The 22958-nt window shown below is 36.2% G+C and overlaps 1 protein-coding gene across 1 annotated transcript in view; it reads left to right on the forward strand.

Moving 5' to 3' along the window:
- Positions 1-22958, forward strand: part of C6 (complement C6) — a 53356-nt gene that overhangs the window by 15546 nt on the left and 14852 nt on the right. Inside the window, exons 6-13 of the mRNA XM_058563482.1 lie at positions 275-475; positions 4983-5223; positions 12057-12179; positions 16183-16349; positions 17783-18008; positions 18890-19061; positions 19340-19451; positions 22697-22829. Coding sequence (XP_058419465.1) covers positions 275-475; positions 4983-5223; positions 12057-12179; positions 16183-16349; positions 17783-18008; positions 18890-19061; positions 19340-19451; positions 22697-22829 — 1375 coding nt within the window. The remainder of the gene's footprint in view (positions 1-274; positions 476-4982; positions 5224-12056; positions 12180-16182; positions 16350-17782; positions 18009-18889; positions 19062-19339; positions 19452-22696; positions 22830-22958) is intronic.

The following is a 22958-nucleotide window of genomic DNA, read 5'->3' on the forward strand; positions in this document are numbered from 1 at the left end:
TATTGCCTCTCCGGGTTTTATATATTTGTGGCAATCCCATTGGCAGCACAACACTGCCCACATTGAATTAAGTGTCTGTGATTGTTTTTCTTCCTAATTAAACTATTGACTCCCCGAAGTCAAGAACTAACATTATTCCTCGTTCTCTAGCAAGATGAGTCCTCAGCAAATATTTATTGAATGCATAAAAGAAAGAATGGTCATGGCATTAGATCTTCACAGTAGCTCTAGTATTCTCTAAGTTATGTTTTATTTCATATGGATTTTTCTCCAGGTACAAACTGAAGAAGATGATTTGGAAACAGATTTCTACACGGATCTAATTCCTCCTGGAAAGAATGAAAATCAAGAAGGCTTAGCTTTGGGCGTACAGGACAGCAATAGTTATGCACCAATTTTTTATTCCTCAAACAAAAGTCAAATCTCCACCCATAATTCTGCCTTCAAGCAAGCTATTCAAGCCTCCCACAAAAAGGTAATAAAATGGTTCTTGATCTTTTTATTCTTTCCTGGAAATTAATACCAATTCCAGCAATCATGCAATGAGAAGGGGAGAGTTTTCATATCAACTCAGTAAGATTTCTAAAAACAGATTTAAATAGTATTACTTTTTTTTTGTTGTTCTATCCCACTTCAGAAGTTATAGAGGACACATGTATGATGATGCATCCTTTTTGCATGCGTTTCGCTCTGTTTACGATTGTGTTTTCTTTACAGTAACTTTTTGTTGTCTTATTCCTTTAAGTGTATTTCTTATAAACTACATGTAACAGAATTTTGCTTTTTTAGTGTAATCTAACAGTCTCAGGCCTTTGCTAGGGAAATTCAGCCAACCTACATTCAGTATACTCACTGAAATACTTGATCGTATGTCTTCCATCTTTAATTTTTTTTACTCATTTCACTTTGTTGCTATTTCTTGTTTCTTTAGTTTTGCCATCTTTGTCACCTCCTTTTTATCTTTTTGGTCATTTTGGAAGTTTCTACTAAACTTTAAAATTCTGCTTGTAGTAACCTTTCTCTAGTTAACAAGCATAATTAAACTTACGTTTTTGTTCTATCACATGAAGTTATACCTATAGCCCCTGAAAAGATGTTTTACTTACCTATTCCCCACCTCCCATCCTCACTGTCTCCTTAAGAACACATTTACTTCTCTACTCCCTATCGTCACAGGCCTCCAAAACCTCAGTTTTGTTGAGATAGTTCAAAACCTTTGTGTTCCAAGCTATGTGTAGGGATTGTTTTGTATTTATATTTATGTTATATATGTTCATTTGTATTTTATTATGACTCTTGTCTTCATTAAAGAGTCTTCATATAACGTATAAATTTGACGTACATAACCTGTATTTTATATTTGTGCTATATTTTATATATATATTTATGTGTGTGTGCAGATATATGTATATCCCATTTACTCCTCACCATTTCCTCTTCTCTCATCTTCCCTTTTTTGATATCCTTGTTCTCATTCAATTGTCATATTTTTAGTATTTTCCTCAGGTATGGTACATGCAACATATATTTCCTAAATCTTTATATATCTAAAAATGCCTACCTTTTCCCTGAGCAAGGAAGATAAAGAATATCTTGGTTGGATATAGGAATCTTGGACCATAGTCTTCTTCTCTTGATAGTGGGTAAATGTTATTCCACTGTCTTCTAATTTCCATTGTTGCATAGGAAAAATCACATGCTGAGCTTATTTTCTTTCTTTTGCTCTCTCTGTCTGGAAATTTATAATTTTTTATGCTTAGAATTTAGGTTATATCTAAGTATTGGACTTTTCCTATTAATCTTGCCAGGAACTTATGAAATGCTTTCAATATGTAAAGATACATCTTCATCCATTAATCTTTCTTCATCTTTTCCTTTTTATCCTATTCTTTGCATGTTAAACCTTCTGGATATGTCTTCCAACTCTTAAATGGTTTAGAGGATAGACTTCTATTTGACATTTTTAACCATTTACAAGTGTCTTTTAAAATAGTATCTGTTCCTCACTAGAAGCACCACTCTAAGTAGTATTTGTTAGTTCCAAAGAGACGAATGGGGAGCGTGAGCCCCAAATCATAGAACCTGAGGAGGGAGGTGAAAAGAATAGACAGAGGTACCAACCCTCACACCAATAGGACCAGCTCCTGGAGGCCACCAATTTATGCTCCTCCTGCCTTAACTATAGTGCCCCTCAGATCTTTATTAATCTATTCATACACTTATATGAATATAAGCCCTTATTGCACTTTATAGATAAATTTCCTGAGCATTTCATTTATCTTCAAAAGAACACTACAAGGTAATCAGAGTAGATATTTTTAACACCATTTTGCAGATGAATAAATTGAAGTCCATATATTTATTTTGATTCATTTATCAAATACCAAGCATGTGTCAGACACTACACTAAAGTTGAAGAAGCTAAGTGGCTTCCGTGATTTTACAGTAAGTAAATGCCAGAGTTGGGAATTGAAATCAGTATGTCTGATTTTTGTCCACTATTCTTATTTACATTTTATTCTATTTGCTTATTCGTTCATACATTTATTCATAATTTCAACAAACTTTGGAAAGAGTACAGCTCTGGTGATAGGAACATGTAAAAAAAAAGAGAGAATAAAAGAAATTCCTTTTATAACATAGATTGTTAGTTCAGTTTTAAATGGGCCATATAGTGTACCTCAAATTTACCAAATTATATTCTTAAGACAAGTTAGTGTCAGAATTACTAGGAAGTAAAAATACACACCCCAGGCCCTTCCCTTACTTTACTGAATCAGAATATGTGGGGTTGGGCATGTGATTCTAGCTTTTATTTTTAAGTCCCCCAGCTCACTCTGATGTCATATCCAGGATTGGAAATACTGCCTAAAAATATAGTCAAAGATGGGGAGGGAAATGGAGATGTTGAAAGAGACATATATATCAGTCTCGACGTTAAGATTTGCTTCACAGAATTAGTTTATAAATGTTTCAAACATGTTAGAGAACATCTGTAAAACCCTTATCTGTAGGTAAACAGCTGTTATTTGATCCTCTAATGGTCTGCCCTAAGGTGGAAATATTTCGGGCTATTCACAGTATCAGGTTGGACCCTATGAAACTGCTGATAGTCAACAATTTTTGACTTACAAAATTGTCAACTTCATACGGTTCAACCCAAGATCTTTGATTAGATCTGAACAGAATAAGGAAATCTCAGGTTAAATAGAAAATGCTACTGCAACCTTAAGTCTTCAAATAGTGAAAACAAGGTACCACAAATTTGAAAATTAATCCAAGGCCTTCAGTGGAGCTTAATGCTTTATTTATTTATTTTGTCAGTCATAGATCTGATTAAACATTTGTTGGGGAAAATGCCAGTTATTGCAGTAAGATGCAGTGACTTTCTGAATTACTTTCCAAAACTGAACCCACAAAAAGATGGTGAAAATAAAGCAAGATCTCAAAAAATGTTGAAATAGATCATACATGGTTAATAATCTACCGTCACGTAATTTTTTAGTCTAAAATAGCCACTTTCAGCCATCAGGCGCTGGCAAGTGGAACACTGTGGAGGGGCTATGCTAAGTTGAGTTACCCAAATTTCACTTGTATTTTTCCACAATTTAGTTTTTAAAACAACCTGGAAATTTTGAACTGCCCGTTTTAACATCCATATCTGAACAGGTATTTCAGATACTCAGGGAGTGAGTGTGATTCTTACTAAAAGTACAACGCCCCTCCAACTTTTGAAAGACATGGTTCTATAAAAAAAAATTAAAGTATTAAACTTAAAAATAGAATTAATGGACATTTACTAAAATGTAAGCTGGGCAAAGGCACGAACTTTGTCTGCGTTGTTCACTTCTGCATCCACAGCATCTGAGATAGCGGAGCAGTAAATGTATTGAAGGCAAGAAGGTAGAAAGAAGGGAAGGAGTGGGAGGAGGAAGAAAGAAAGGAAAAGAGAGAGGGCAGAGGATAAATTATGATTTTTTCAAGTCTTGTGATTATTTTTTTCTTTTGTGTTAGCAGTCATTTTGTGCCATCATTAAAACATACAGGAAGATGGCTGTTTAACAATTTACTGCTACAATAAAATTCTTTTGCTAAAATATGCTCCTCTCTCTGTTACTATTACTCAAACACTACAATTTGCAAAAATTGAGATATCAGATAAAGTATATAGAATTAAAAAAAAAGAATAGTATACATGAATGCACTCATAAAACTCAGTGGCTAGGTAGAAGGGCAATCAAAGGAATGAGATTTTCAGCATGATACCAACCACCTAATCCTAAATTAACCTGACATAACAAGAAACTATTAATAAAAAAAAATTTTTTAAACAAATATTTCTGCTTATGAGTGGAAGAGAGAATACAAATAATTTTGGTTAATTTTACCCCCTAAGTAATTTAGAATCATAACATTTTGGAATTGAAGGAGTTTGAAACATCACCTGGTGCACAGACCTCGTCTGTGCATCAGGAGACACTTCACAGACAACAGAGGCCTTGAGAATTTAAACGCTGTTTCCCAGTTAGTGACAAAGTTGTGACTTGAAACTCAGTTGCACAACTTCCCACTGAAAATTTACACAATTGTTTTTCAATTAATTGCATTAGCAAGGCCTTCTACATAAAAACTCAGTAAGAATGCAGCCATGATTGACAATCAAGAGAGAAAGATGTACTTTTCTGACAATTGATCTCTTTTCCGTAGAATAACCTATGCCTCAATCACAGTTTACATTGTCGAGATAATCTTGTCTAACACTTTGAAAGAACATCTCAGGGAAAGGTACTGGAAAATAAAATGAAAATTATAATTTTGTATGTGAGAACATGCTATTGAGAGTTAACATTGTTGTAATACTGTAGTTGGAAGGAAGCTAATGATAAATAAATGACATTTAAATGCTTGATACCTCAAGCTTTCATTACCTTGAATCATCTTGTTTTTTTTTTTTTTTTACTGTTTTTTCCTTTTCCATTTAGGATTCTAATTTTATTAGGATCCATAAAGTGATGAAAGTCTCAAACTTCACAATGAAAACTAAAGATCTGCAGCTTTCTGATGTCTTTTTGAAAGCACTTAACCATCTGCCTCTAGAATACAACTCTGCTTTGTATGGCCGGGTATTTGATGACTTTGGGACTCACTATTTCACCTCTGGCTCCCTGGGGGGCGTGTATGACCTCCTCTATCAGTATAGCAGTGAGGAACTAAAGAACTCAGGTATGCTTTCTTCTGCCCTCATTGATTTTAACTGATATGATAGCATGCAATACGTTTTTCACTTACCCTATCATTTTAATTCTTCTTCTTTATTGGCTTTCTTTTGACTCTGCTTTATTTCCAGAATAATATGAAGAACAACCAAAAAGTACACACTCAAGTAAATAAAATAAAAATAGAAAATTAGGACCAAAAATAAGGGAAAATAAATATGCTTAACCTCTTTGACTGGGCATCAGATTTGGTCTCTGAATTTCCTGACATCTAAGAACATCATAAGCTACACAGTAGTGGTAACTGAAAAAGAGAAATGCATGCCATTAGCTAAAGAAAAACAAAATCTGTCCTGGAACTGAATTCTAAAAGATAATTTACTTATAGTATTTTTATAAGAGATAATCATTTTATAGAACAATAATTATAGCAAATTCACTAGCATTCTTTTTCTTTTAATGAGTTTAACTAAAAGCCAGGGGCATAAGATGAAAGAACAATTAAGGACTTGAGACTAAGTTAATGTCGGCCAGATATACACCTACGTTGATAAAACTTGAAACCAGATGAGAAGCACTTTTATTTGAGGAAAGGTTGCAACTTTATATCTTGGGATATAATCAGTGATATTTTTCTCCTTACATATAAAATAATATAAACCTTGGTTTATAAATAAATCTTGGTTTCTTAAGTATTATCTTAAATTGCCAATATTAATGGTTATTGCAGCTTAAGCAACTTTGGATAAATTTGTTTTCAGATTCTTGTGTGAAATGACACAGGGTCTTTGTGATGATTCTATTGTGTCTCTTGAGAACACGGTTAGGAAACCATATGGTAACCAGAAGTCAACTGGCCAATTCCCCCAAATAAATCAGATTTCTTGATCATGTAAGTTTCATACAAAAGAAACCAAGAATTTATTTAAAAAGACAACATTAGGCCAACCCTGGGGTCAGTGGAGTGTCAGTCCCTCTGCTCTTAAATCTCATTATGGCGAATAGTAATGCTTAATGTGGCTGCCCTGAGTCCATCCAAACATTAAGTGATCAGAAGTCCCTCATGATCTGCTTCCTAAGGGGGGAAATGGGATAAATGTCTTTGAGAAGGACTGTCAGTAAGAGGGTGACTATTAAAAAAATTTTACCTGAAAGAGTTACTGAAATCTGAAAGATTTGTGCTGTGGTAGGCTTTCCACACTCCTGTTACTTATGTTTCATTTCAGTTGCCTTTTCCACTGGGGAGCAACATTTACCTGGTGAACTTGATGTCTTCTGCCACTGAGAGTAGCTTAACTATTAATGCTGAGCAAAAATGGTTGAGGGAAGTCTCTGGCCCTTGACTTGGTTTCATCTCACCCTTGGGATGAAATTATTCTGGTCACTGCTGCTATAGCCCAGAGAATAATTTCTCACTTGATGAGCTATACTCATCATGCATTTAAAGCAAAGCTTCTAAAGGCTTAGAAGTCAGGTCAGTTAAATAACTATGTGAATCTTTAATCAACCATCCAGCATTTTAATAGTAGAAGCCCCATAAGCAAAATGAAAAAGGATGAGCTATACTTTCCTACTGAAACATTCTTACCTTCCATCTCTTTCTCCATAAGTAGAGGTAGACACTGACAAACAGATATTCATAAGAAGAGAAAGAAACGGAGTTTGAGATGTGATAGGAAACTGGAAATATATAACCATGCATAGCTAGGTACACATGCATACACTCATGCACACACACTATATATAGTATTTGTAGTGCATATATATATGTATATTCAATATGTTCAATAAAACGTATTCTTATATTCAATATTCTTATATGTAATATATATTCTTATATATATATGATCTAATATATATATATTCCTCTGAGTCACAATAATAATATTGGTACATAATTTTAGTTGTGGTTGAGATGAAGCATACTCACACAGAAACAAATCTTAATAAACTGGAATTCTCCAGTGATATGCTTACCTGTTTTTGCCCACTCTCTAGATGAATACACATTCTGGTCTCCTCCCTTTTCTCTTTCTATTCCTTCTCCCTTTACCTAGCCATAACATGGAACTAGAGTACAGGTTTAGTTTTTGTTCACTTCATTCAATAAGAATTATTATCCCTTATCATTAATTTCAAAAAACAATGACTTGAATATTTCATAATACTTTTTCTCCCTCAAGAAGAATGAAACAAAATTAAATTGCATTTTATTTGCATCTCTTGATTTCGTCCTCTGTTGTTCAGTGTACCATAGTCAATTTAAAACATTGAATAAAAGTTGACATTGCTTCAGTGTGAAAGGTGAAAAGAATTTTGGGAATACAGGGAAAAGATTAAACAATTAAAATAGCATAATATGCAACATGATAATTTTCAACTCCTTTTGTTGGGAAGTCATTTTCTGCTCTGAATTGGAGGAGAAAAATTATTCACCCATTATTTATCAGTATGACATTTTTGACTCACGCTGTTGACCTTTGCACAGTCAGAGTAGCTGAGGAAATTTCCAAAATACTCATCCGTGTGCTGCATCAGAGGGACACTCAGGTTTGAGAGGCCAAGTGCTTCAGCATCAAGCAACTCCTTCATCAACATGGATAGAGGTCAGTCAGCAAGCTACAGGACATACAGTATTGCAGGGAAGAACAGGCTTGTACAGAAATTCACTGACAAAGCCGTGACATTTTATTTATTTATTTATTTATTTATTTATTTATTTATTTTTAATGAAAAAAATCAATGCTTTTTATTTTCATCAAAGTTGTTGATGGCTTGATCAAACAAGTAAACTAAAACAAAATTTCAATTCATAATAGCATTTACTAAACGACTAGAAATATATGTCGTCATCATTCATCAACTGTATTGCATTTAGGATCCCATTATTGTTACTTAATTGGAAGTACTATAGGTCAACTTGCAGAAGAGAAATAAAAATAATATCAGCTCTTTCCCATGTGGCAACCTTCACAGTTCTTTGCCACTTGTTATGAATATTTAAAATCAAGTTCAATAGTTTATTAGATTATCCATGAAAAACAAAAGTGTGCCTTGAGGGGTGGTTCTAATTCTATTTTGCTAGCATTAGCTCTTCTCATCTCTTCCAATGAGCAGTTCCAATTTTATGCTTTCCAGGCATACTTATAGAGTCATCTAGTCCAATATCTCTCCAACATAGGAATACCACCCACAATATCACAATATGTCTGATCTTGGCTTGAACAAACCCGGTGATAGAGAGCTAACTACTGCACAAGAAAGGCCACTCCATTTTTGGAAATTTATAATGTTTAGAAATATTATTGGATTATAAGACCACCTTTGTATTCTCAAGATTGAACTATCTATCTATCTATCTATCTATCTATCTATCTATCTATCTATAAAATAAATGAGTTGAAATCATAGGGAGGCAGATTTTGGTCTCATTCACTCACTCACTAAATTAATATATATATATAAAACACACATATATTATTATATATAGTCTAATTGATTGATTGATTAATAATTGTTAATTAATATTAATATACGTAATTATAATTTTGAAAGTGAATGAATGAATAGATGAATGAGACCAAAATCTGCCTCCCTATGATGTCAACCCGTTTAGTTTTTTTTTTTTTCCCATTCTGGAACTATATAACTAATTCTCTTTCTCCTATTTGATGATGATTTAAATATTTGAAGATAATTACTGTTAGTCCTAAGTCTTCTCTTTGCCAAGTAAAAGTTGACAGTTCCAATGGGGAAGAATGAATTATGTTCCTCTCCTCTCTGGGGTAGAGATAAAAGTGTAAAATAGTAATCAAATTATCAGCCATTGTTAATCTGTTAATGTATTGCTGTGGAGAATACGGCTTGGACCTGTGGCTAAAATGCTTTTTGACTTTTTTCCTCTCATATATAGGCCTTGGGATCCACATGTCAGACTGCTTGGATCTGCAGAGCATCCAGCTAGCCATATCTTGGCCTATATTCCAACAAACCTAATATTGATTTGGGCAGCCACATTAACACAGTGCCGTACATAAATGAGGCTGGTGAAAGCCATACGCTCCTTGTCTCACCAATGATATAAGCTACTTCCCATCCCATGGAAAAGATCTAGTGAAAGGTGGTGGGATGGCAACAAAAGCCTCCTACTAAAAGTTTCTAATATGATATGTTTTTTAGATCTTTCGCTATCTGAATTACCTTCTCTAGAAATTCTACTTAGTTAACATCTTTTTTTAAATGTAGCTTCCAAGTTTGAGCACAATTTTCCAGATATGATTCAATTGTTAAGAAATAGAGAGGTATTACTTCTTCTGGTGAAAAAATTATATTTCCCTTCATTCCATCTAAATTTGTATTAGCACTTTTGTTAGTTATTAAAAATCTTTTACTCATAAAAATTAAAGCCAATAAAGCCTATTCTCTATAAGAACAGGTCATAAACCAGTTCTCCAACATATTATTTCATCTTGTGGTAAAAAAACACAACATAAAATTTACCGTCTTAACCATTTTTAAGTGTACAATATAGTAGTGTTAATTATATGCACATTGTTGAGCAACAGACCTCTAGACCTTTTTCATCTTGCAAAACTGAAACCCTAAACCCACTGAACAACTCCTCCTTTCCTCCTCCCCCAGCCCCTGGCAACCACCATTCTACTTTCTTTTTTTTATTATTATTTATTTATTTATTTTTGTTTATTGCAGTAACATTGGTTTATAACATTGTATAAATTTCAGGTGTACATCTTTATACTTCTATTTCTGCCTAGATTACATCATGTTCACCACCCAAATACTAATTACAACCCATCACCACACACATGTGCCACGTTATCCCTTTCACCGTCCTCCCTCCCCCCTTCCCCTCTGGTAACCACCAATCCAATCTCTGTTTCTATGTGTTTGTTTATTGTTGTTATTATCTACTACTTAATGAAGGAAATCATACAGTATTTGACCTTCTCCCTCTGACTTATTTCACTTTGCGTAATACCCTCAGTGTCCATCCATGTTGAGCCTTGACATCTTAATCACTGCATGACCAATGCCATGGCTCAAAAGAGGGATTCATCATTCAAATCATCAAGGAATTTTATACAACCCTCAGAAAATGAAATTAACTAAGTTTATAGTTAATTAATTATGTTATAGTTATTGGACAAATAAAATTTAATTTTCACTTATACATAATAAAAGTCTAATAAAAGAATAAGAAAAGGATAGGAATTGTGCACTATAGATGCAATAAATTCCAAACATGGCCTAAACATTTGACTTATCCATTTATAAGAAGAATACTACCAGAAAAATAATGACTCATAGTTATTCAGCCTGATCAAGTTAAAGATGCAGAGTAAACATGAGGGCTTCAAATCAAGAATTTTTTACTCCCGACTTACAATGCATCTCTTCAAATGCGTCAAACTATTGGAAAAATTGAAGTAGGCAGACCCCGTCCCCATCTATTCAGTCTCATTTCTCAGTGATCTGTGCCTTTAAGTTTCAATTCAGCATCACACCTAAACTATGCCTCAAGCTCTAAAAACACTCTTCCCTGCCTGCTGTAACCTGCAACCCTAAATATCAGTTTTTGATAAACAACTTTGCTTTAAGGTGGTTAAAAGCTGATATTAACAGCTCTGTCTCTCGTGTGCTTGTGTTTTGCAAGGCAGCTTTTAACTAAACACCAGAAAAACTGGATTCTAATTTTGGTGTTTCAGGTAGCAGGTCAGTTGGCTTGGGAAGCTGTTAAGAAAAAGGAAACACTGATTCTTCTCAAATTACCCCAAATAGACTGTCCCAACTCAGCCTGCAAAAAGCCAGACCTGTGTCCCTGCTCTGTCCTACTCAATCCCTGACATCCACATAGATTTTGAAGTCATTGAGAATAATGGCAAGCATTGAGGTGAGTGAGAGTGATTCAGATGTCAAAATCTTCAACAAATGATGCTTGCAAGTTTGGTAAAAGACGAGAACTAAAGACATTAGAACTGGATGGCCCAAGCCTTTTTACATGACTTATAAAACTGTGGAGAGTCATGCTATGGCAGCAGCAATGGAAAACTAGAAAGCTATCAACCCCAGATTCTACACCTGAAGGAGCTGGCAATGAGGCAGTATCAACCTCCCTTGGAGACAACAGAGGAAACATATCAAGTACAGGCTTGAATTCAGATAAGGAAATAGAACAGCCAGTGAGGACGTTGAAAAGACGAGTTCATAGGTCAGGAAGTGAGAATTTCTGAGCGCAAAGCAAAAGAGTTTTGGAGGTAGAGATGGAGTGAGCTGCTGAGCCAAGGAGAGGAAGCGCAGAGAAGAATGAGAATGAGTGTTCAGGGAAGGGGAGATGACCAAGAAGATTTACGTTTTAGGTGATGCACAGGGAAAAATGTGAAGTGGACTCAGGTCTCACAGCATCGGCTGTGTCCCAGGAAGAAGGCCTGACAGTGGGGCACGAAACAGAGCATGTGTTCATCTCTTGATTTGCAGGGCTGTGCAGTGGCAGTGGCCAGTAGGACAGGCAGGCTTGGAAGTGCATTGTGTGTAGGCAACAGGGAGAGGCCAACATGATCCCCATGGGATGGGCCACCGTGACCCCATATGTGCTTCTAAAGGGCCAGCGTTGAAGGGGGAGATGGCAGAGACTCGCAGGTACCTCTTCTGTTCAGGATCGTCTCAGGGCCTGTGAAGGACAGAATCTGTAGGTAAAAGCTGTCAATCACTCAAGCTTGCAGAGTACCTGTAACTCCCAAGGTGCCCAGAGCCTCATGCGCCTCTTCTCTGAATTTTCAATAGTGCATCCTTAGGGTTTTTTGTTTGTTCTCCACTTCCCAGGTTTAACAGAGGAAGAGGCCCAACATTGTATCCGGATTGAAACAAAGAAACGTTTTGGTTTTCTGAAGAAAACAAAAGTGGAACACCGGTGCACCACTAACAAGCTGTCAGAGAAATATGAAGGTAACAGTACTCTCTCTTAGCAGCCTACGCTGTGTGTCCTAAGGCTGGCAGTAATTTAATTACGTATTGCACATGACTGTGCCTTTTTTAACTTTTCATTTATCTACCTCAGAGCCCTATGTGTGGTAGGCAGAGGGTGCAAATGAAACATCATTAGCGCTACTTACAAGAGGAAATGTTTAAGGTTTTATTTATCTTATACTTAGGTTTAATTTAATGGACATTTATTGATTCTTTCCATGGGCTGAACTCAATATTAGGCATTGTGAAGTAAAGACGGGGGTGAACCAGGCCTTCCTATCAAGGATCTTACAAAGTAAGGATACATATAAACAACCATTATAAGTAGAGTGACAAGGGTCCAAGTGAGGTATGTAAAAAAGCCTCAGGCAACCAATCCAGAAACCTGAGTGCTATTTTTGATTTCTGCCTCTTTCTAGCCTCCACATCCATATAAGTAATCATTCTACCCTGTTAATACTTCTCGCAGTTTTATCCCCATCTCTTCATTTCCACAGGCATGCCCTCATTCATTATTTCCAATCTGGATGACCACAGACCTCCTAACTAATCCCTTTGCCTCTGGTCTTGCTTCTTCCAATCTGTTATACACACTTCTTATGAGAGGAATCTTCTCCAAGGCAAATTTTATCATGAAACTCTCATACCTTAAACATGTCATGGTTCCTTAAACATAGTGTGATTTCTCATGGCCTTAAAGATAAGTCCTGCCTCTCTCTCTCTGCCTAGCTAAACTTTATGTATTCTCTTAAATGTCATGCATGCTCTATCCTGTGCCTTGCTATTATAAGTAACTCCTTCCTCTGTGTAAAAATTCTCTTATTCACTTACTCTACCTGACCGACTGCTACTCATTCTGCTCACAACAAAGGGAAGCAGAATCACAGAAACTCACCACATAGGAAGCTTATATTCTCAGGGCGAGACAGATAAAGAGCAAATAAAAATATAATATTAACTATGATAATAAATAGATAATTTTAAATATCAGAACATATTCTGTTCTGACGGTCTATATGCAGGTACCCATGTTAGTCATAATCAAAATGAGAAGAACTGGTTTGACAACTATGCACATATTATAGCAGAAAAAGAGAAAGAAGGAAAAAGAGAACAGTATACAAAGCAGACAAATAGCCTAGTAATGTAAACCAAAGAATGGATACAGATTCCAAACCAGTTTTTCATGCAATAGAATAATTTAATAAGAATGTGAATTCAATAAATCAAGAGCTCAGAGACAAACATATTAAATATAAGAATTAATTGAAAAGGAAGATTTTAAAGCTAGGGTACAAAGACAAACAAATATTGAAAAATATCACCATTATAGTTAAAAATAAATTAGACACTGCAATAAAATATAATTGTCTAAAAATAAAATTAGGGGCCAGCCCAGTGGCACAAGCAGTTAAGTGCACATGCTCCGCTGCGGCAGCCCAGGGTTAGCCAGTTCGGATCCCAGGCATGCATCAACACACCACTTGCTAAGCCATGCTGTGGCGGCATCCCATATAAAGTAGAGGAAGAGGGGCACGGATGTTAGCCCAGGGCCAATCTTCCTCAGCAAAAAAAAAGGAGGATTGGCAGATGTTAGCTCAGGGCCGATCAAAAAAAATAAATAAATAAAAATAAAATTAATAAAGTTAATCATATATAGGAAAGATCTAAAGTAATTCATAATGAATACAGAGAAAAATTCAAATATTAACAGCTATTAAAGAAAATCTAATGGGCATTTCTAAAATCTAATGGAATGACAAATATAATTTAATATATGGGAAATGGTGTCCCTGAAATAGAGATCCCGAGAAATGAAACAGAAAAACTATTAAAAAAAAAAACTATATAAGAACATGTCCCTGAAATGAAGGGAGAAATTTGTCTTGATTATATGTATCAGAAGTATTGTTCAAATATACAACTTCAAGACAAATTCTAATTCATTTGCTAAATACAAAGATTTTAAAAATGAATTCTTCAAGTATCTTGGTTGAAAGAACAAGTCTCCTACAGAGCAACAACAACAACAAAATCCAGCTGGCCTCAGACTTCTCTGTAACAAAATTTCATGCTACAAGGCGATAGAGGAATGTCCACAAATTTCTGAAAGAGAAAAAAAATGTAGTCATATGTAAATGTAACAGAAAGATATTTCAAAACAGGAGAGAATTCTGGAAATATACATTCTTGAGTACTTACTAAAAAAAAACTACTCAATTATAAAATCCATCCAACAATGAGATGAGAAAATGTCCAATGTAGACCCATAGTTTTTAGCCTGTAAGAATAAGAGGAGGACATTGCAAAATCAGAGACTATTGCAATAGTCTCCAAACTAGTATATCAACTCTCCTTTGCTACCCAGTTGACACATTGCTAATATTCTTGAATTGTGTCAACTCCGCAACTCAAACCCTTCAATGTTTCTAGAGAATGCAGTTGTTTCTAAACCTAGAGAATGAAGTCCAGTTTTCTTGGCTTTACATCTAGATCCTCTTTATTCTGTTATTCTTCCCCACCTGAACCTTCAACTTCAACTCAAACTGATGCCCATATGCATTGTCTCCAGAACATGGCACATTGCCACTGGTTCCAGGTCTTCGCCCACTCTGGAATGGCAACATCTCCCTAATACATCTTACCTTGGCTTCAAGGTCCAAGTCAGTCCTTCTTTTACAGTCATCATCCCTAATTGCCAAAGATCGGAGAATTCTTGCACTTTCCTAACTCAGGAATCATTAATTGTTGTACCACTCAGTAACACGCAGCAAAAACTTTTTGTTTTATTGGTGTTTTTGTTTTCCTTTCTTTTCATTCTCCTCGCTCCCTCCCTCCCTTCCTTTTCATGCTTCCTTTTTATTTCTCCATAGCTTTGCTAGTACTTTTGTGTACCTATTCCGTCTCTTCATTGAGAGTCTAAGCCCTTCAAATACAAAAAGCATATTTTATATTTCTCTCAGTCTTCGGTGCCTGATGTATAGCAGATTCTCAATAAATGTTTATTAATCATGATAGCCATTTGCCTTAAATCGAAGACACATTTAAGAGCAAAGCACACTCAGAAACATAGATTTGTCTATTTCTAACCCTGAGCTAGTTCAATTAAATCATTGGAGATGTATTTCACTCACTAGGGACATGGCTAATCCTTACTGGCATTGCAGAATAGACACCAAATTAATGCCGTTAACTATCACCCATATCACCAGCTTCCTTTTCATTTGATTTCATTTCTCACTACAACTTCCTATTACTCAGTTCCTACCCATATTAGTTAAAGACACTTTAGTTAATAGGAATTGTTTTGAAAATTTGTATGAAATATCTGTACCGTGTACATTAAATGTCATTGCCTCTAAAGAAACATTGTGCCAACTTTTGTTTAATTTTTCTTTCCTTTGATTGGTTTTGTTTTTACTCCTGTCTTTAAGTTTAAAAGGATTCTGTCAACTTTTTTTCTGTAATTGGAGTCTCCAGCATGGCAGTCAACCAATTGGATATCAGAACCATGTGGTTTATGTTATTCCGGGGACCAAAAACATATGCTGATATAAATCAAAAGTGGGAGGTTTGGCATCAAAGAGAAGGGAGCAGAGTAGTCAGGACCTGGGCTGCGTTTGCGTCACAGGCCCCCCTCTTAGTAACCACGTGTTCCAGGCCAAATTATTTCTAGCTTTAATGTCCATGTTCGTAATAATTCCTACTTCTCAGGATTCTTCTGAGAATTACATAAGATAATGTGTGCAGAGTGCTTGGCACATACAAGCTGCTCAATAAATGTAGGTGTTTGCACTGTTACTAGCATTTCTATTATTAAACTCCCTGTAGGGACCAGGAGGAGCGTTCACTTGTTTTTCGTTTAGCTTACTTAGTGGAGCGACATGACTGTACCCTCTACTTCCCCCTCCTGTGCAAATAAGCTGTTATTTGAAGTTTGAATTTGCAATAAAATGAGTAATTTTCTTGAAACACCTTGCAGGTTCGTTTATGCAGGGAGCAGAGAAATCCATATCTCTGGTTCGAGGTGGGAGGAGTGAGTATGCGGCAGCTTTGGTGTGGGAGAAAGGGAGCTCTGGTCCCGACGAGAAAGTGTTTTCTGAGTGGTTAGAATCAGTGAAGGAAAATCCTGCTGTGATTGACTTTAAGGTAAGATTAAAAAGTATTGTGGGGAAGAGAGCTAAAGTGGTTCTCTACCAGCTCAAATGGTACATCACACAATTTCTTTTCCATTTTCCTCTCAGATGATAAAGGAAATGTCTTTCTTTAGGGTGCATGCACAATGTACCTTTTTAAAAAATATTGAATTACACATCTGTTGCTTTTGCTACTCCAGCAAGCATTCTCAAGTACAGTATTTAGAATTCCTTGTATCCATAAAATATCGGGAAAGGGAATTTTGTGAATAAAACTGCTCAAATTTGCCTTGAGTAGTACTCTTCATCTCCCCATGTAAACAATACATCTGATTTCTGTATTTTTCTTACAACTCTTTATTGGATGAGCCCTCCTAAATCTTCATTTATAGCTCTGTGGGATAAAGGGGATTTTTAGATCCATTTGGGTTTCTGTTTCTATCACCGTTGATTAAATTTTGCTAGTCTTATATTTCTTATAATTACATAAAAAGATGATTTTTATTATTTATGCAATACTTTGCCCACATATCAGTCATGTGCCATTTAGAACCAGTTTTTCCTAAAACATAAGCACATTTTAACAAGCCCCCAAAGAAGCGATTCTGCTCATTTCATTTAAATGAAGATAAAGGAGTTCAATCATTATGAAAGTAGAGTAATTTACATGCAGAATGAAGATAACATTGAGCTCTACAGGTTATGGTAGGAAAATGAGATCCAACTGCCCATCTGGGTACTTGTGAGTCATACACTGTGCTAGATAGTCGTTCCTTTGGGGTTTTAAAATGTTAATAAAATGAGCCTTGATTTTGTGTTAGCTCCATTATTTGTTACCGTAATTCTTCCATTCATCCTACCGGCAAGTTCATGTCTCCATTTTCTCCCACCTCACATTTTCTCATCTGGTTCCACCAAAAGTCAAAGCGTTGTCTCTGGAAAAAACAAAGAACACAGAAAGCGTCTCTGGGTTTTTCAGTGTGAGTCAAACTGAATGAGGTTTCAGCAGAGCATTCCTGAGCTGCCTACCTCTTGCTGGTCACCTGTCTCAGAACTTTGATGCACGTATTTGATGCTTAATAAGTAACATGATGTAAGTGCAAGTAAGTGACACCTCACGTGAGGCTTCCTTCATAGTAGAACTCCAGGGAAAGTGAGCTCCAGATACATCACAGCTGCCATACTTTAGGGACAACAGAAGCCAGGTAATCTTGCAGAGAGCTGCTCTACCCACATTATAGAAGGGAAAGAAACTGCCCTGCCCTCATGCAGAGGGCTTTTCTCCACTGGGTCAACAGGCAGATGTACTATATTCTACAATAATCCCTTTGAAGTGTGGGATTTTCCAGGCCTTGCCTCTCATCCCTTGAGAATTGAGCAGTGATGGCAACATATGCCAAAGGGATGGGACTGTGACTGGACCTCTTCTCTACCATCTGCTCTTAGCTTGCTCCCATCACAGAGTTGGTAAGAAACATCCCTTGTGCAGTGACAAGACGGAACAACCTCAGGAAAGCTTTTCGAGAATATGCAGCCAGGTTTGACCCTTGCCAGTGTGCTCCATGCTCTAACAACGGCCGCCCCACACTCTCGGGGACCGAATGTCTATGTGTGTGCCAGAGCGGGACCTATGGCGAGAACTGTGAGAGACGCTCCCCGGATTATAAACCTAGTAAGTACCAGTAACTTACTGAGAAGTGGGTGCCTTTTCCCCTCCAAAAGATATTCTATATTGGTCAATTAAAACAAAACAAAACTTCTATGAACAATTTCCACCTTATGCAAAGTCACAAGGAAAAGAAGCCTGTAAAAAGTTAGACTTTAAAGTCAACCAGCCCAGAGTGAGTCTCAGCTGTAACCTACCAGCTATGTGACCTTAGGAAGGTCGCCTAACTTCTCCCTGCCTCAATCTGTTCATCCATAATATGAGGCTAATACCAGTATGCACCCAAAGATTAATATATATATATATATATAAAGAAAACACATCACAATGCCTGTGACGTAAAATAAATATAATAAAACATACTATAAAATAAAATACGTGATGCTGTTGTTATAAGCCTCGTATGTATTGTAATGTAGAATGAGGAAGGCTTTGTAATAAAGGATAAATTAAGCCACAACCAAAGGTTTCGTACAGGACTGAGTAATATTCATGGTTACCTCCAATCCTTCTTAGAAAGGGAATATGTCATGGGAGTGAAAATATATTCTACTTTAAAAATGTAATTTGATATATATTCTATTCAGAAGAAGTTCACATTTTTACATATCTGTGTGCATATACATATGTGTATACTATGTTGTAGATAATTGAAAATGATTAATAATTGTTGCCATTTCACTCAGGCTGTGGGAACAGAAAAGGGATATCAGGCAATGGGCCAAGTCCTTCCCACAGGTAATTTCTTTTAATCCTCACAATAACTCTATGATATTCCACCAAGGAAGTCACACAGCTATAAAGTGAGGAAACAAAGTTGGCCTGGCTTCAAGGCCCATGGTATCTTAGATGCACCGTGACCAGTGGGTGGTCTTCATGTGTTTCAGCTGCTGTGGATGGGCACTGGGGTTGTTGGTCTTCCTGGAGCACATGCGATGCTACTTATAAGAGATCAAGAACCCGACAGTGCAACAACCCTGCCCCGCAGCGAGGAGGGAAGCCCTGTAAGGGGGAGAGGCGGCAAGAGGAGCACTGCACATTTTCAATAATGGAGAACAAGTAAGGCTGGGTAACGGGAAAGAATGGGTCATTTTCCCCACTAACACAGAGAGTTAATATATTTATTATCCTACTGCTAAGTAAAGAAATAATTAGAATTTTACAGACTCCAACACAGCATATTAATGAGGTATTGGGTCTGCTGCTATTCCTTTCTCTCTAATGTTTTCTCTCATATCTACATATCTACATATATGTGTGCATGTGTATATATGCATATACATACGTGCATATACATATGCATGTAAAATACACACATATTTATTTTTCCCTTTTAGTGGACAACCATGTATCAGTGATGATGAAGACATGAAGGAAATAGATCTTCCTGAGATAGAATCAGATTCAGGGTGTCCTCAGCCAGTTCCTCCGGAAAATGGATTTATCTGGGTAAGCATCCTGACCCTCACTTTAGGTTTGGAGTTCAAAAAATAGAACTTAAAAAGTATGCATTTTCTTTTACTTAAAGTTATTGTTTTCCTAGTTTAATAATCTTCTGTTGACTTAAAAAGTAAAAAGCATTTAGAAACACTCTGCCCCTCTTCTATCTTGAATTCCTTGGAAATGTCTTCATACCTGGTTGTTAGACAAAAGGGTAGCAGTTTCCTTGACATTACTAATTCATATTCTAATGGTACATTTATGTGAATGGAGAATGGAACTTGAGCATAATATAGGTTGGGATGACTTGTAAAAATCTGCAACTAAGATCTGATTGTTTATTTCTGAGTTTGAGCAAACTAATCCCCTAACTAAGGCATGTCATCAGAGGCAAACTTGTTCATAATCATAGGAGGTGTTGAGACTATAATAGACTGTTCTAGTCTTATTAGATTAGAAACTTGTATAACTCTTAAGCAGTCAACACAGTTTTAATACCTTTTAATTTTATCTTTTTTTTCATTAAGCCACAATATGTTTCTATGATTAAAAACAAATATTTTTTGTCACATAGGTCCGTGGCTTTAGAGATAAATTTTCAGGAGACACATAATATTTAAAATAAAATTTTCAGGAGACACATAATATTTAAAATTGATCACAGAAGGCATGCTCCCTAATCAATTTTACCTTTCTTTTTGTTTTTCATTTTACCTTAATCTCAGTAACGCCTTCAAATTAATCTTTTTCCAACTGTATCATATTTATATTCAAAGATCAATAACCCTTGATTCGCCAAGGGCTGCAAATACATATCCCCCCAGCATAGACTGGACTAATGTATCTTCCCTGTTCATTTGCCTTCTGCCCATGTAAAAGGTACCATGCCTAGGGTTTTAAGGAGAGGATATATTTTAGAGTGAGGTAATGTCAATTGGTCTTTACTCTAGAACGCAGATTCTCAAACTCTATAATGCATTGGAGGGCTTGTTAAGACACAGATTCCTGGGTCTCACTCCCAGAGTTTCTGATTCAACAGGTCTTGGGCAGGGCCCAGAAACTTCCATATCTGACAAGTTCCCAGGTAATACTGATGCTGTTAGTTCAGGAGCCATACTTTGGGAACAAATCCTTCAGAACAGGGGTCAGCAAACAATGACCCACAGGCCAAATATGGCCTGCCATCTGTTTTCTTTTCCATTCTTTTAATGAAGTATTATTGGGACGCAACCACACACGTGTCTTTACATATTTTCTATGGCTGCTTCCTGCAACAATGGCAGAGGTGAGTAGTTGCGGCAGACACCATATGGCCTGCAATTGACTATCCGGGGCCCTTTATAGAAAAAATTTGTCAGCCTCTGACCTAGAACATGATCCTCAAAATCACATTGTGTCAGATCCAGATCCGTAAATAATTTATAATCTATTTATGCCAGCTGCTTACAAAAACGGTTAAAATTATCGACATTCTAATTTTAAAAACAAAGGGTTTAAACAGTGGTTCATTATTCTAATGACTCTTTTTACACAATTAGATTATATGTTTCCGTTTTCATGAAGAAATTCACTCCTTGTTTTATTTTGCTCTTTTTTAAAGCCTGATCTCCATCTGACAATAGTTTTTACTCAAAAGGAATACAATTTTAATTTTCTTAATGAGCACCTACTAGAATTTCTAGTAGCAAAATGTCCCTTTTATGGAATCAATCAGAGGCAGTTATGCGTAATTCTAGGTTAGAACAATTGTGTTATTGCACATGAAGATATTTGTTCAATGACCAAGACAAAGCCCTACTCCTATAAGCAAGTGACCATGACTTTAGGTAAGGTTTCCTTGTTTAGTCAGTCTAGCAGAAGTGTTGGTCCAAGCTCAATGGTTGCAACATTCACTAATACATTATAGCTTCATAAAAGAAATGGAAGCAGAAGCTTAGGGCAGTTATTTATTTCAAGAGGAATGCAAGAAACAATGTGCAGCCTTTAACTAGAACATCCAAATCATTACTACTACACATCTCTCCATTTCTCTTGGAAACAAAGCCACACTCATAACCAATAGTAGAATACTATTTTGTATTCAGGAAATTAAGAACTTTCTAGGAGACAGGTTGAATCATGCAGCCAAGTAATAACAGAAGTTGATGATTGAGCTTTCACCTCCCTCAAAATTCCCAACTTCAGTTCTCAGAGAATAACTTCCTAGTTAATTCTTTGTACTTTTCTCTCACTCAGTGAGGAAAAAGAGTGTTAAATTACTGTCTCTCTAAGAAGGATAATTTTTTGCAATATTTCAGCAGAGTTATTAAGCCCTGCATAAAGATTAGTGAGACAGAGATCTGGCAGTGGAGTTCCCACTCGAGTGTCAGAGGTGGGGCTGATAAATGTGACAAACACTATAAAAACAGAGTACAAGTTGCCCCCAGGACTGAAAGGAGAGTGCCCCTCATGAGGCTGAGGAAATGAAGGAAGTTTTGACAGAAGTTCTTTTTGAGTTGAGTCTTGAGAGAAGGTATTGAGGAAAGAGGGAACAGCCAGGTAAAGACATGCAGGTGTGAAAGAGAATATGGTGTTCAAAGAATGGCAGATGGTTTTTGTTTTGCTACTGCATAGGTTTTGTGGGAGGAAATGGCATGGGAATGGTAATGTGGGTTAAAGCTAGTATTCCAAGCTAAGAATATAGGACCCATTTTGTCTTGAAATTTTAGTGAACCCCACATGACAGTACTTATACTGTAATTACCCGTTAATTGGGAAAATATATAATGACCAATGGGTTATTAGGAATTGAGTAACACTTTAAAATGATTTGTAGTCAATTTGTTACCTTAGCAACTGCATATGTTTGCTGCGTATGTAGGATACATTATTTATTCAATTTATAGCCACTACAGGGTACATATATGATGTTTTTTTATTCTAGCAATAGTAGGCCATCCCATATACAGTGGGGAGCAAGTTTTTAAGTAAAAAACCATTTTAATCAATTTTGAGCAGAAATATGAAAGGTGGATTAGAAGAAGGACCAGTTAGAAAGTTGTCCTGGTGAGAGACAATAAACGCTGTGAGCAAAGGCAGTCGTGATGGCAAAGGAAAGGAGAGAAATGAGAGGTATTTAGAAGTGGACATTGAGAGGAGTCTGTGACTGAGAAGATATAGGAGTGAGGGAACTGAAGGAATTCATGATGGCCCCAGGATGTTCAGAGATATTATTCATAGCATTAATAATTTACTGGTTTCTGTTTTAATTCTAGAATGAAAAGAAACTGTACTCAGTTGGGGAAGAAGTTGAAATTTCATGCTTCACTGGATTCCAAACTGTTGGATACCAGTACTTCAGATGCTTACCAGACAGGACCTGGAGGCAAGGAGATGTGGAATGCCAACGTGAGAACTGGGCAAACGTTTTGATGACTACTCTAAAGAATGAATGTGCCCAATATAAACAGAGCCAGATCACTCCCTTAGATCAGTACATTTTACTATTTTTTAGTAACTCTGGTGAAAAGGTTTAGT

This window comes from Diceros bicornis, chromosome 20, assembly GCF_020826845.1.
Source record: "Diceros bicornis minor isolate mBicDic1 chromosome 20, mDicBic1.mat.cur, whole genome shotgun sequence".
Classification (NCBI taxonomy): Eukaryota; Metazoa; Chordata; class Mammalia; order Perissodactyla; family Rhinocerotidae; genus Diceros; species Diceros bicornis.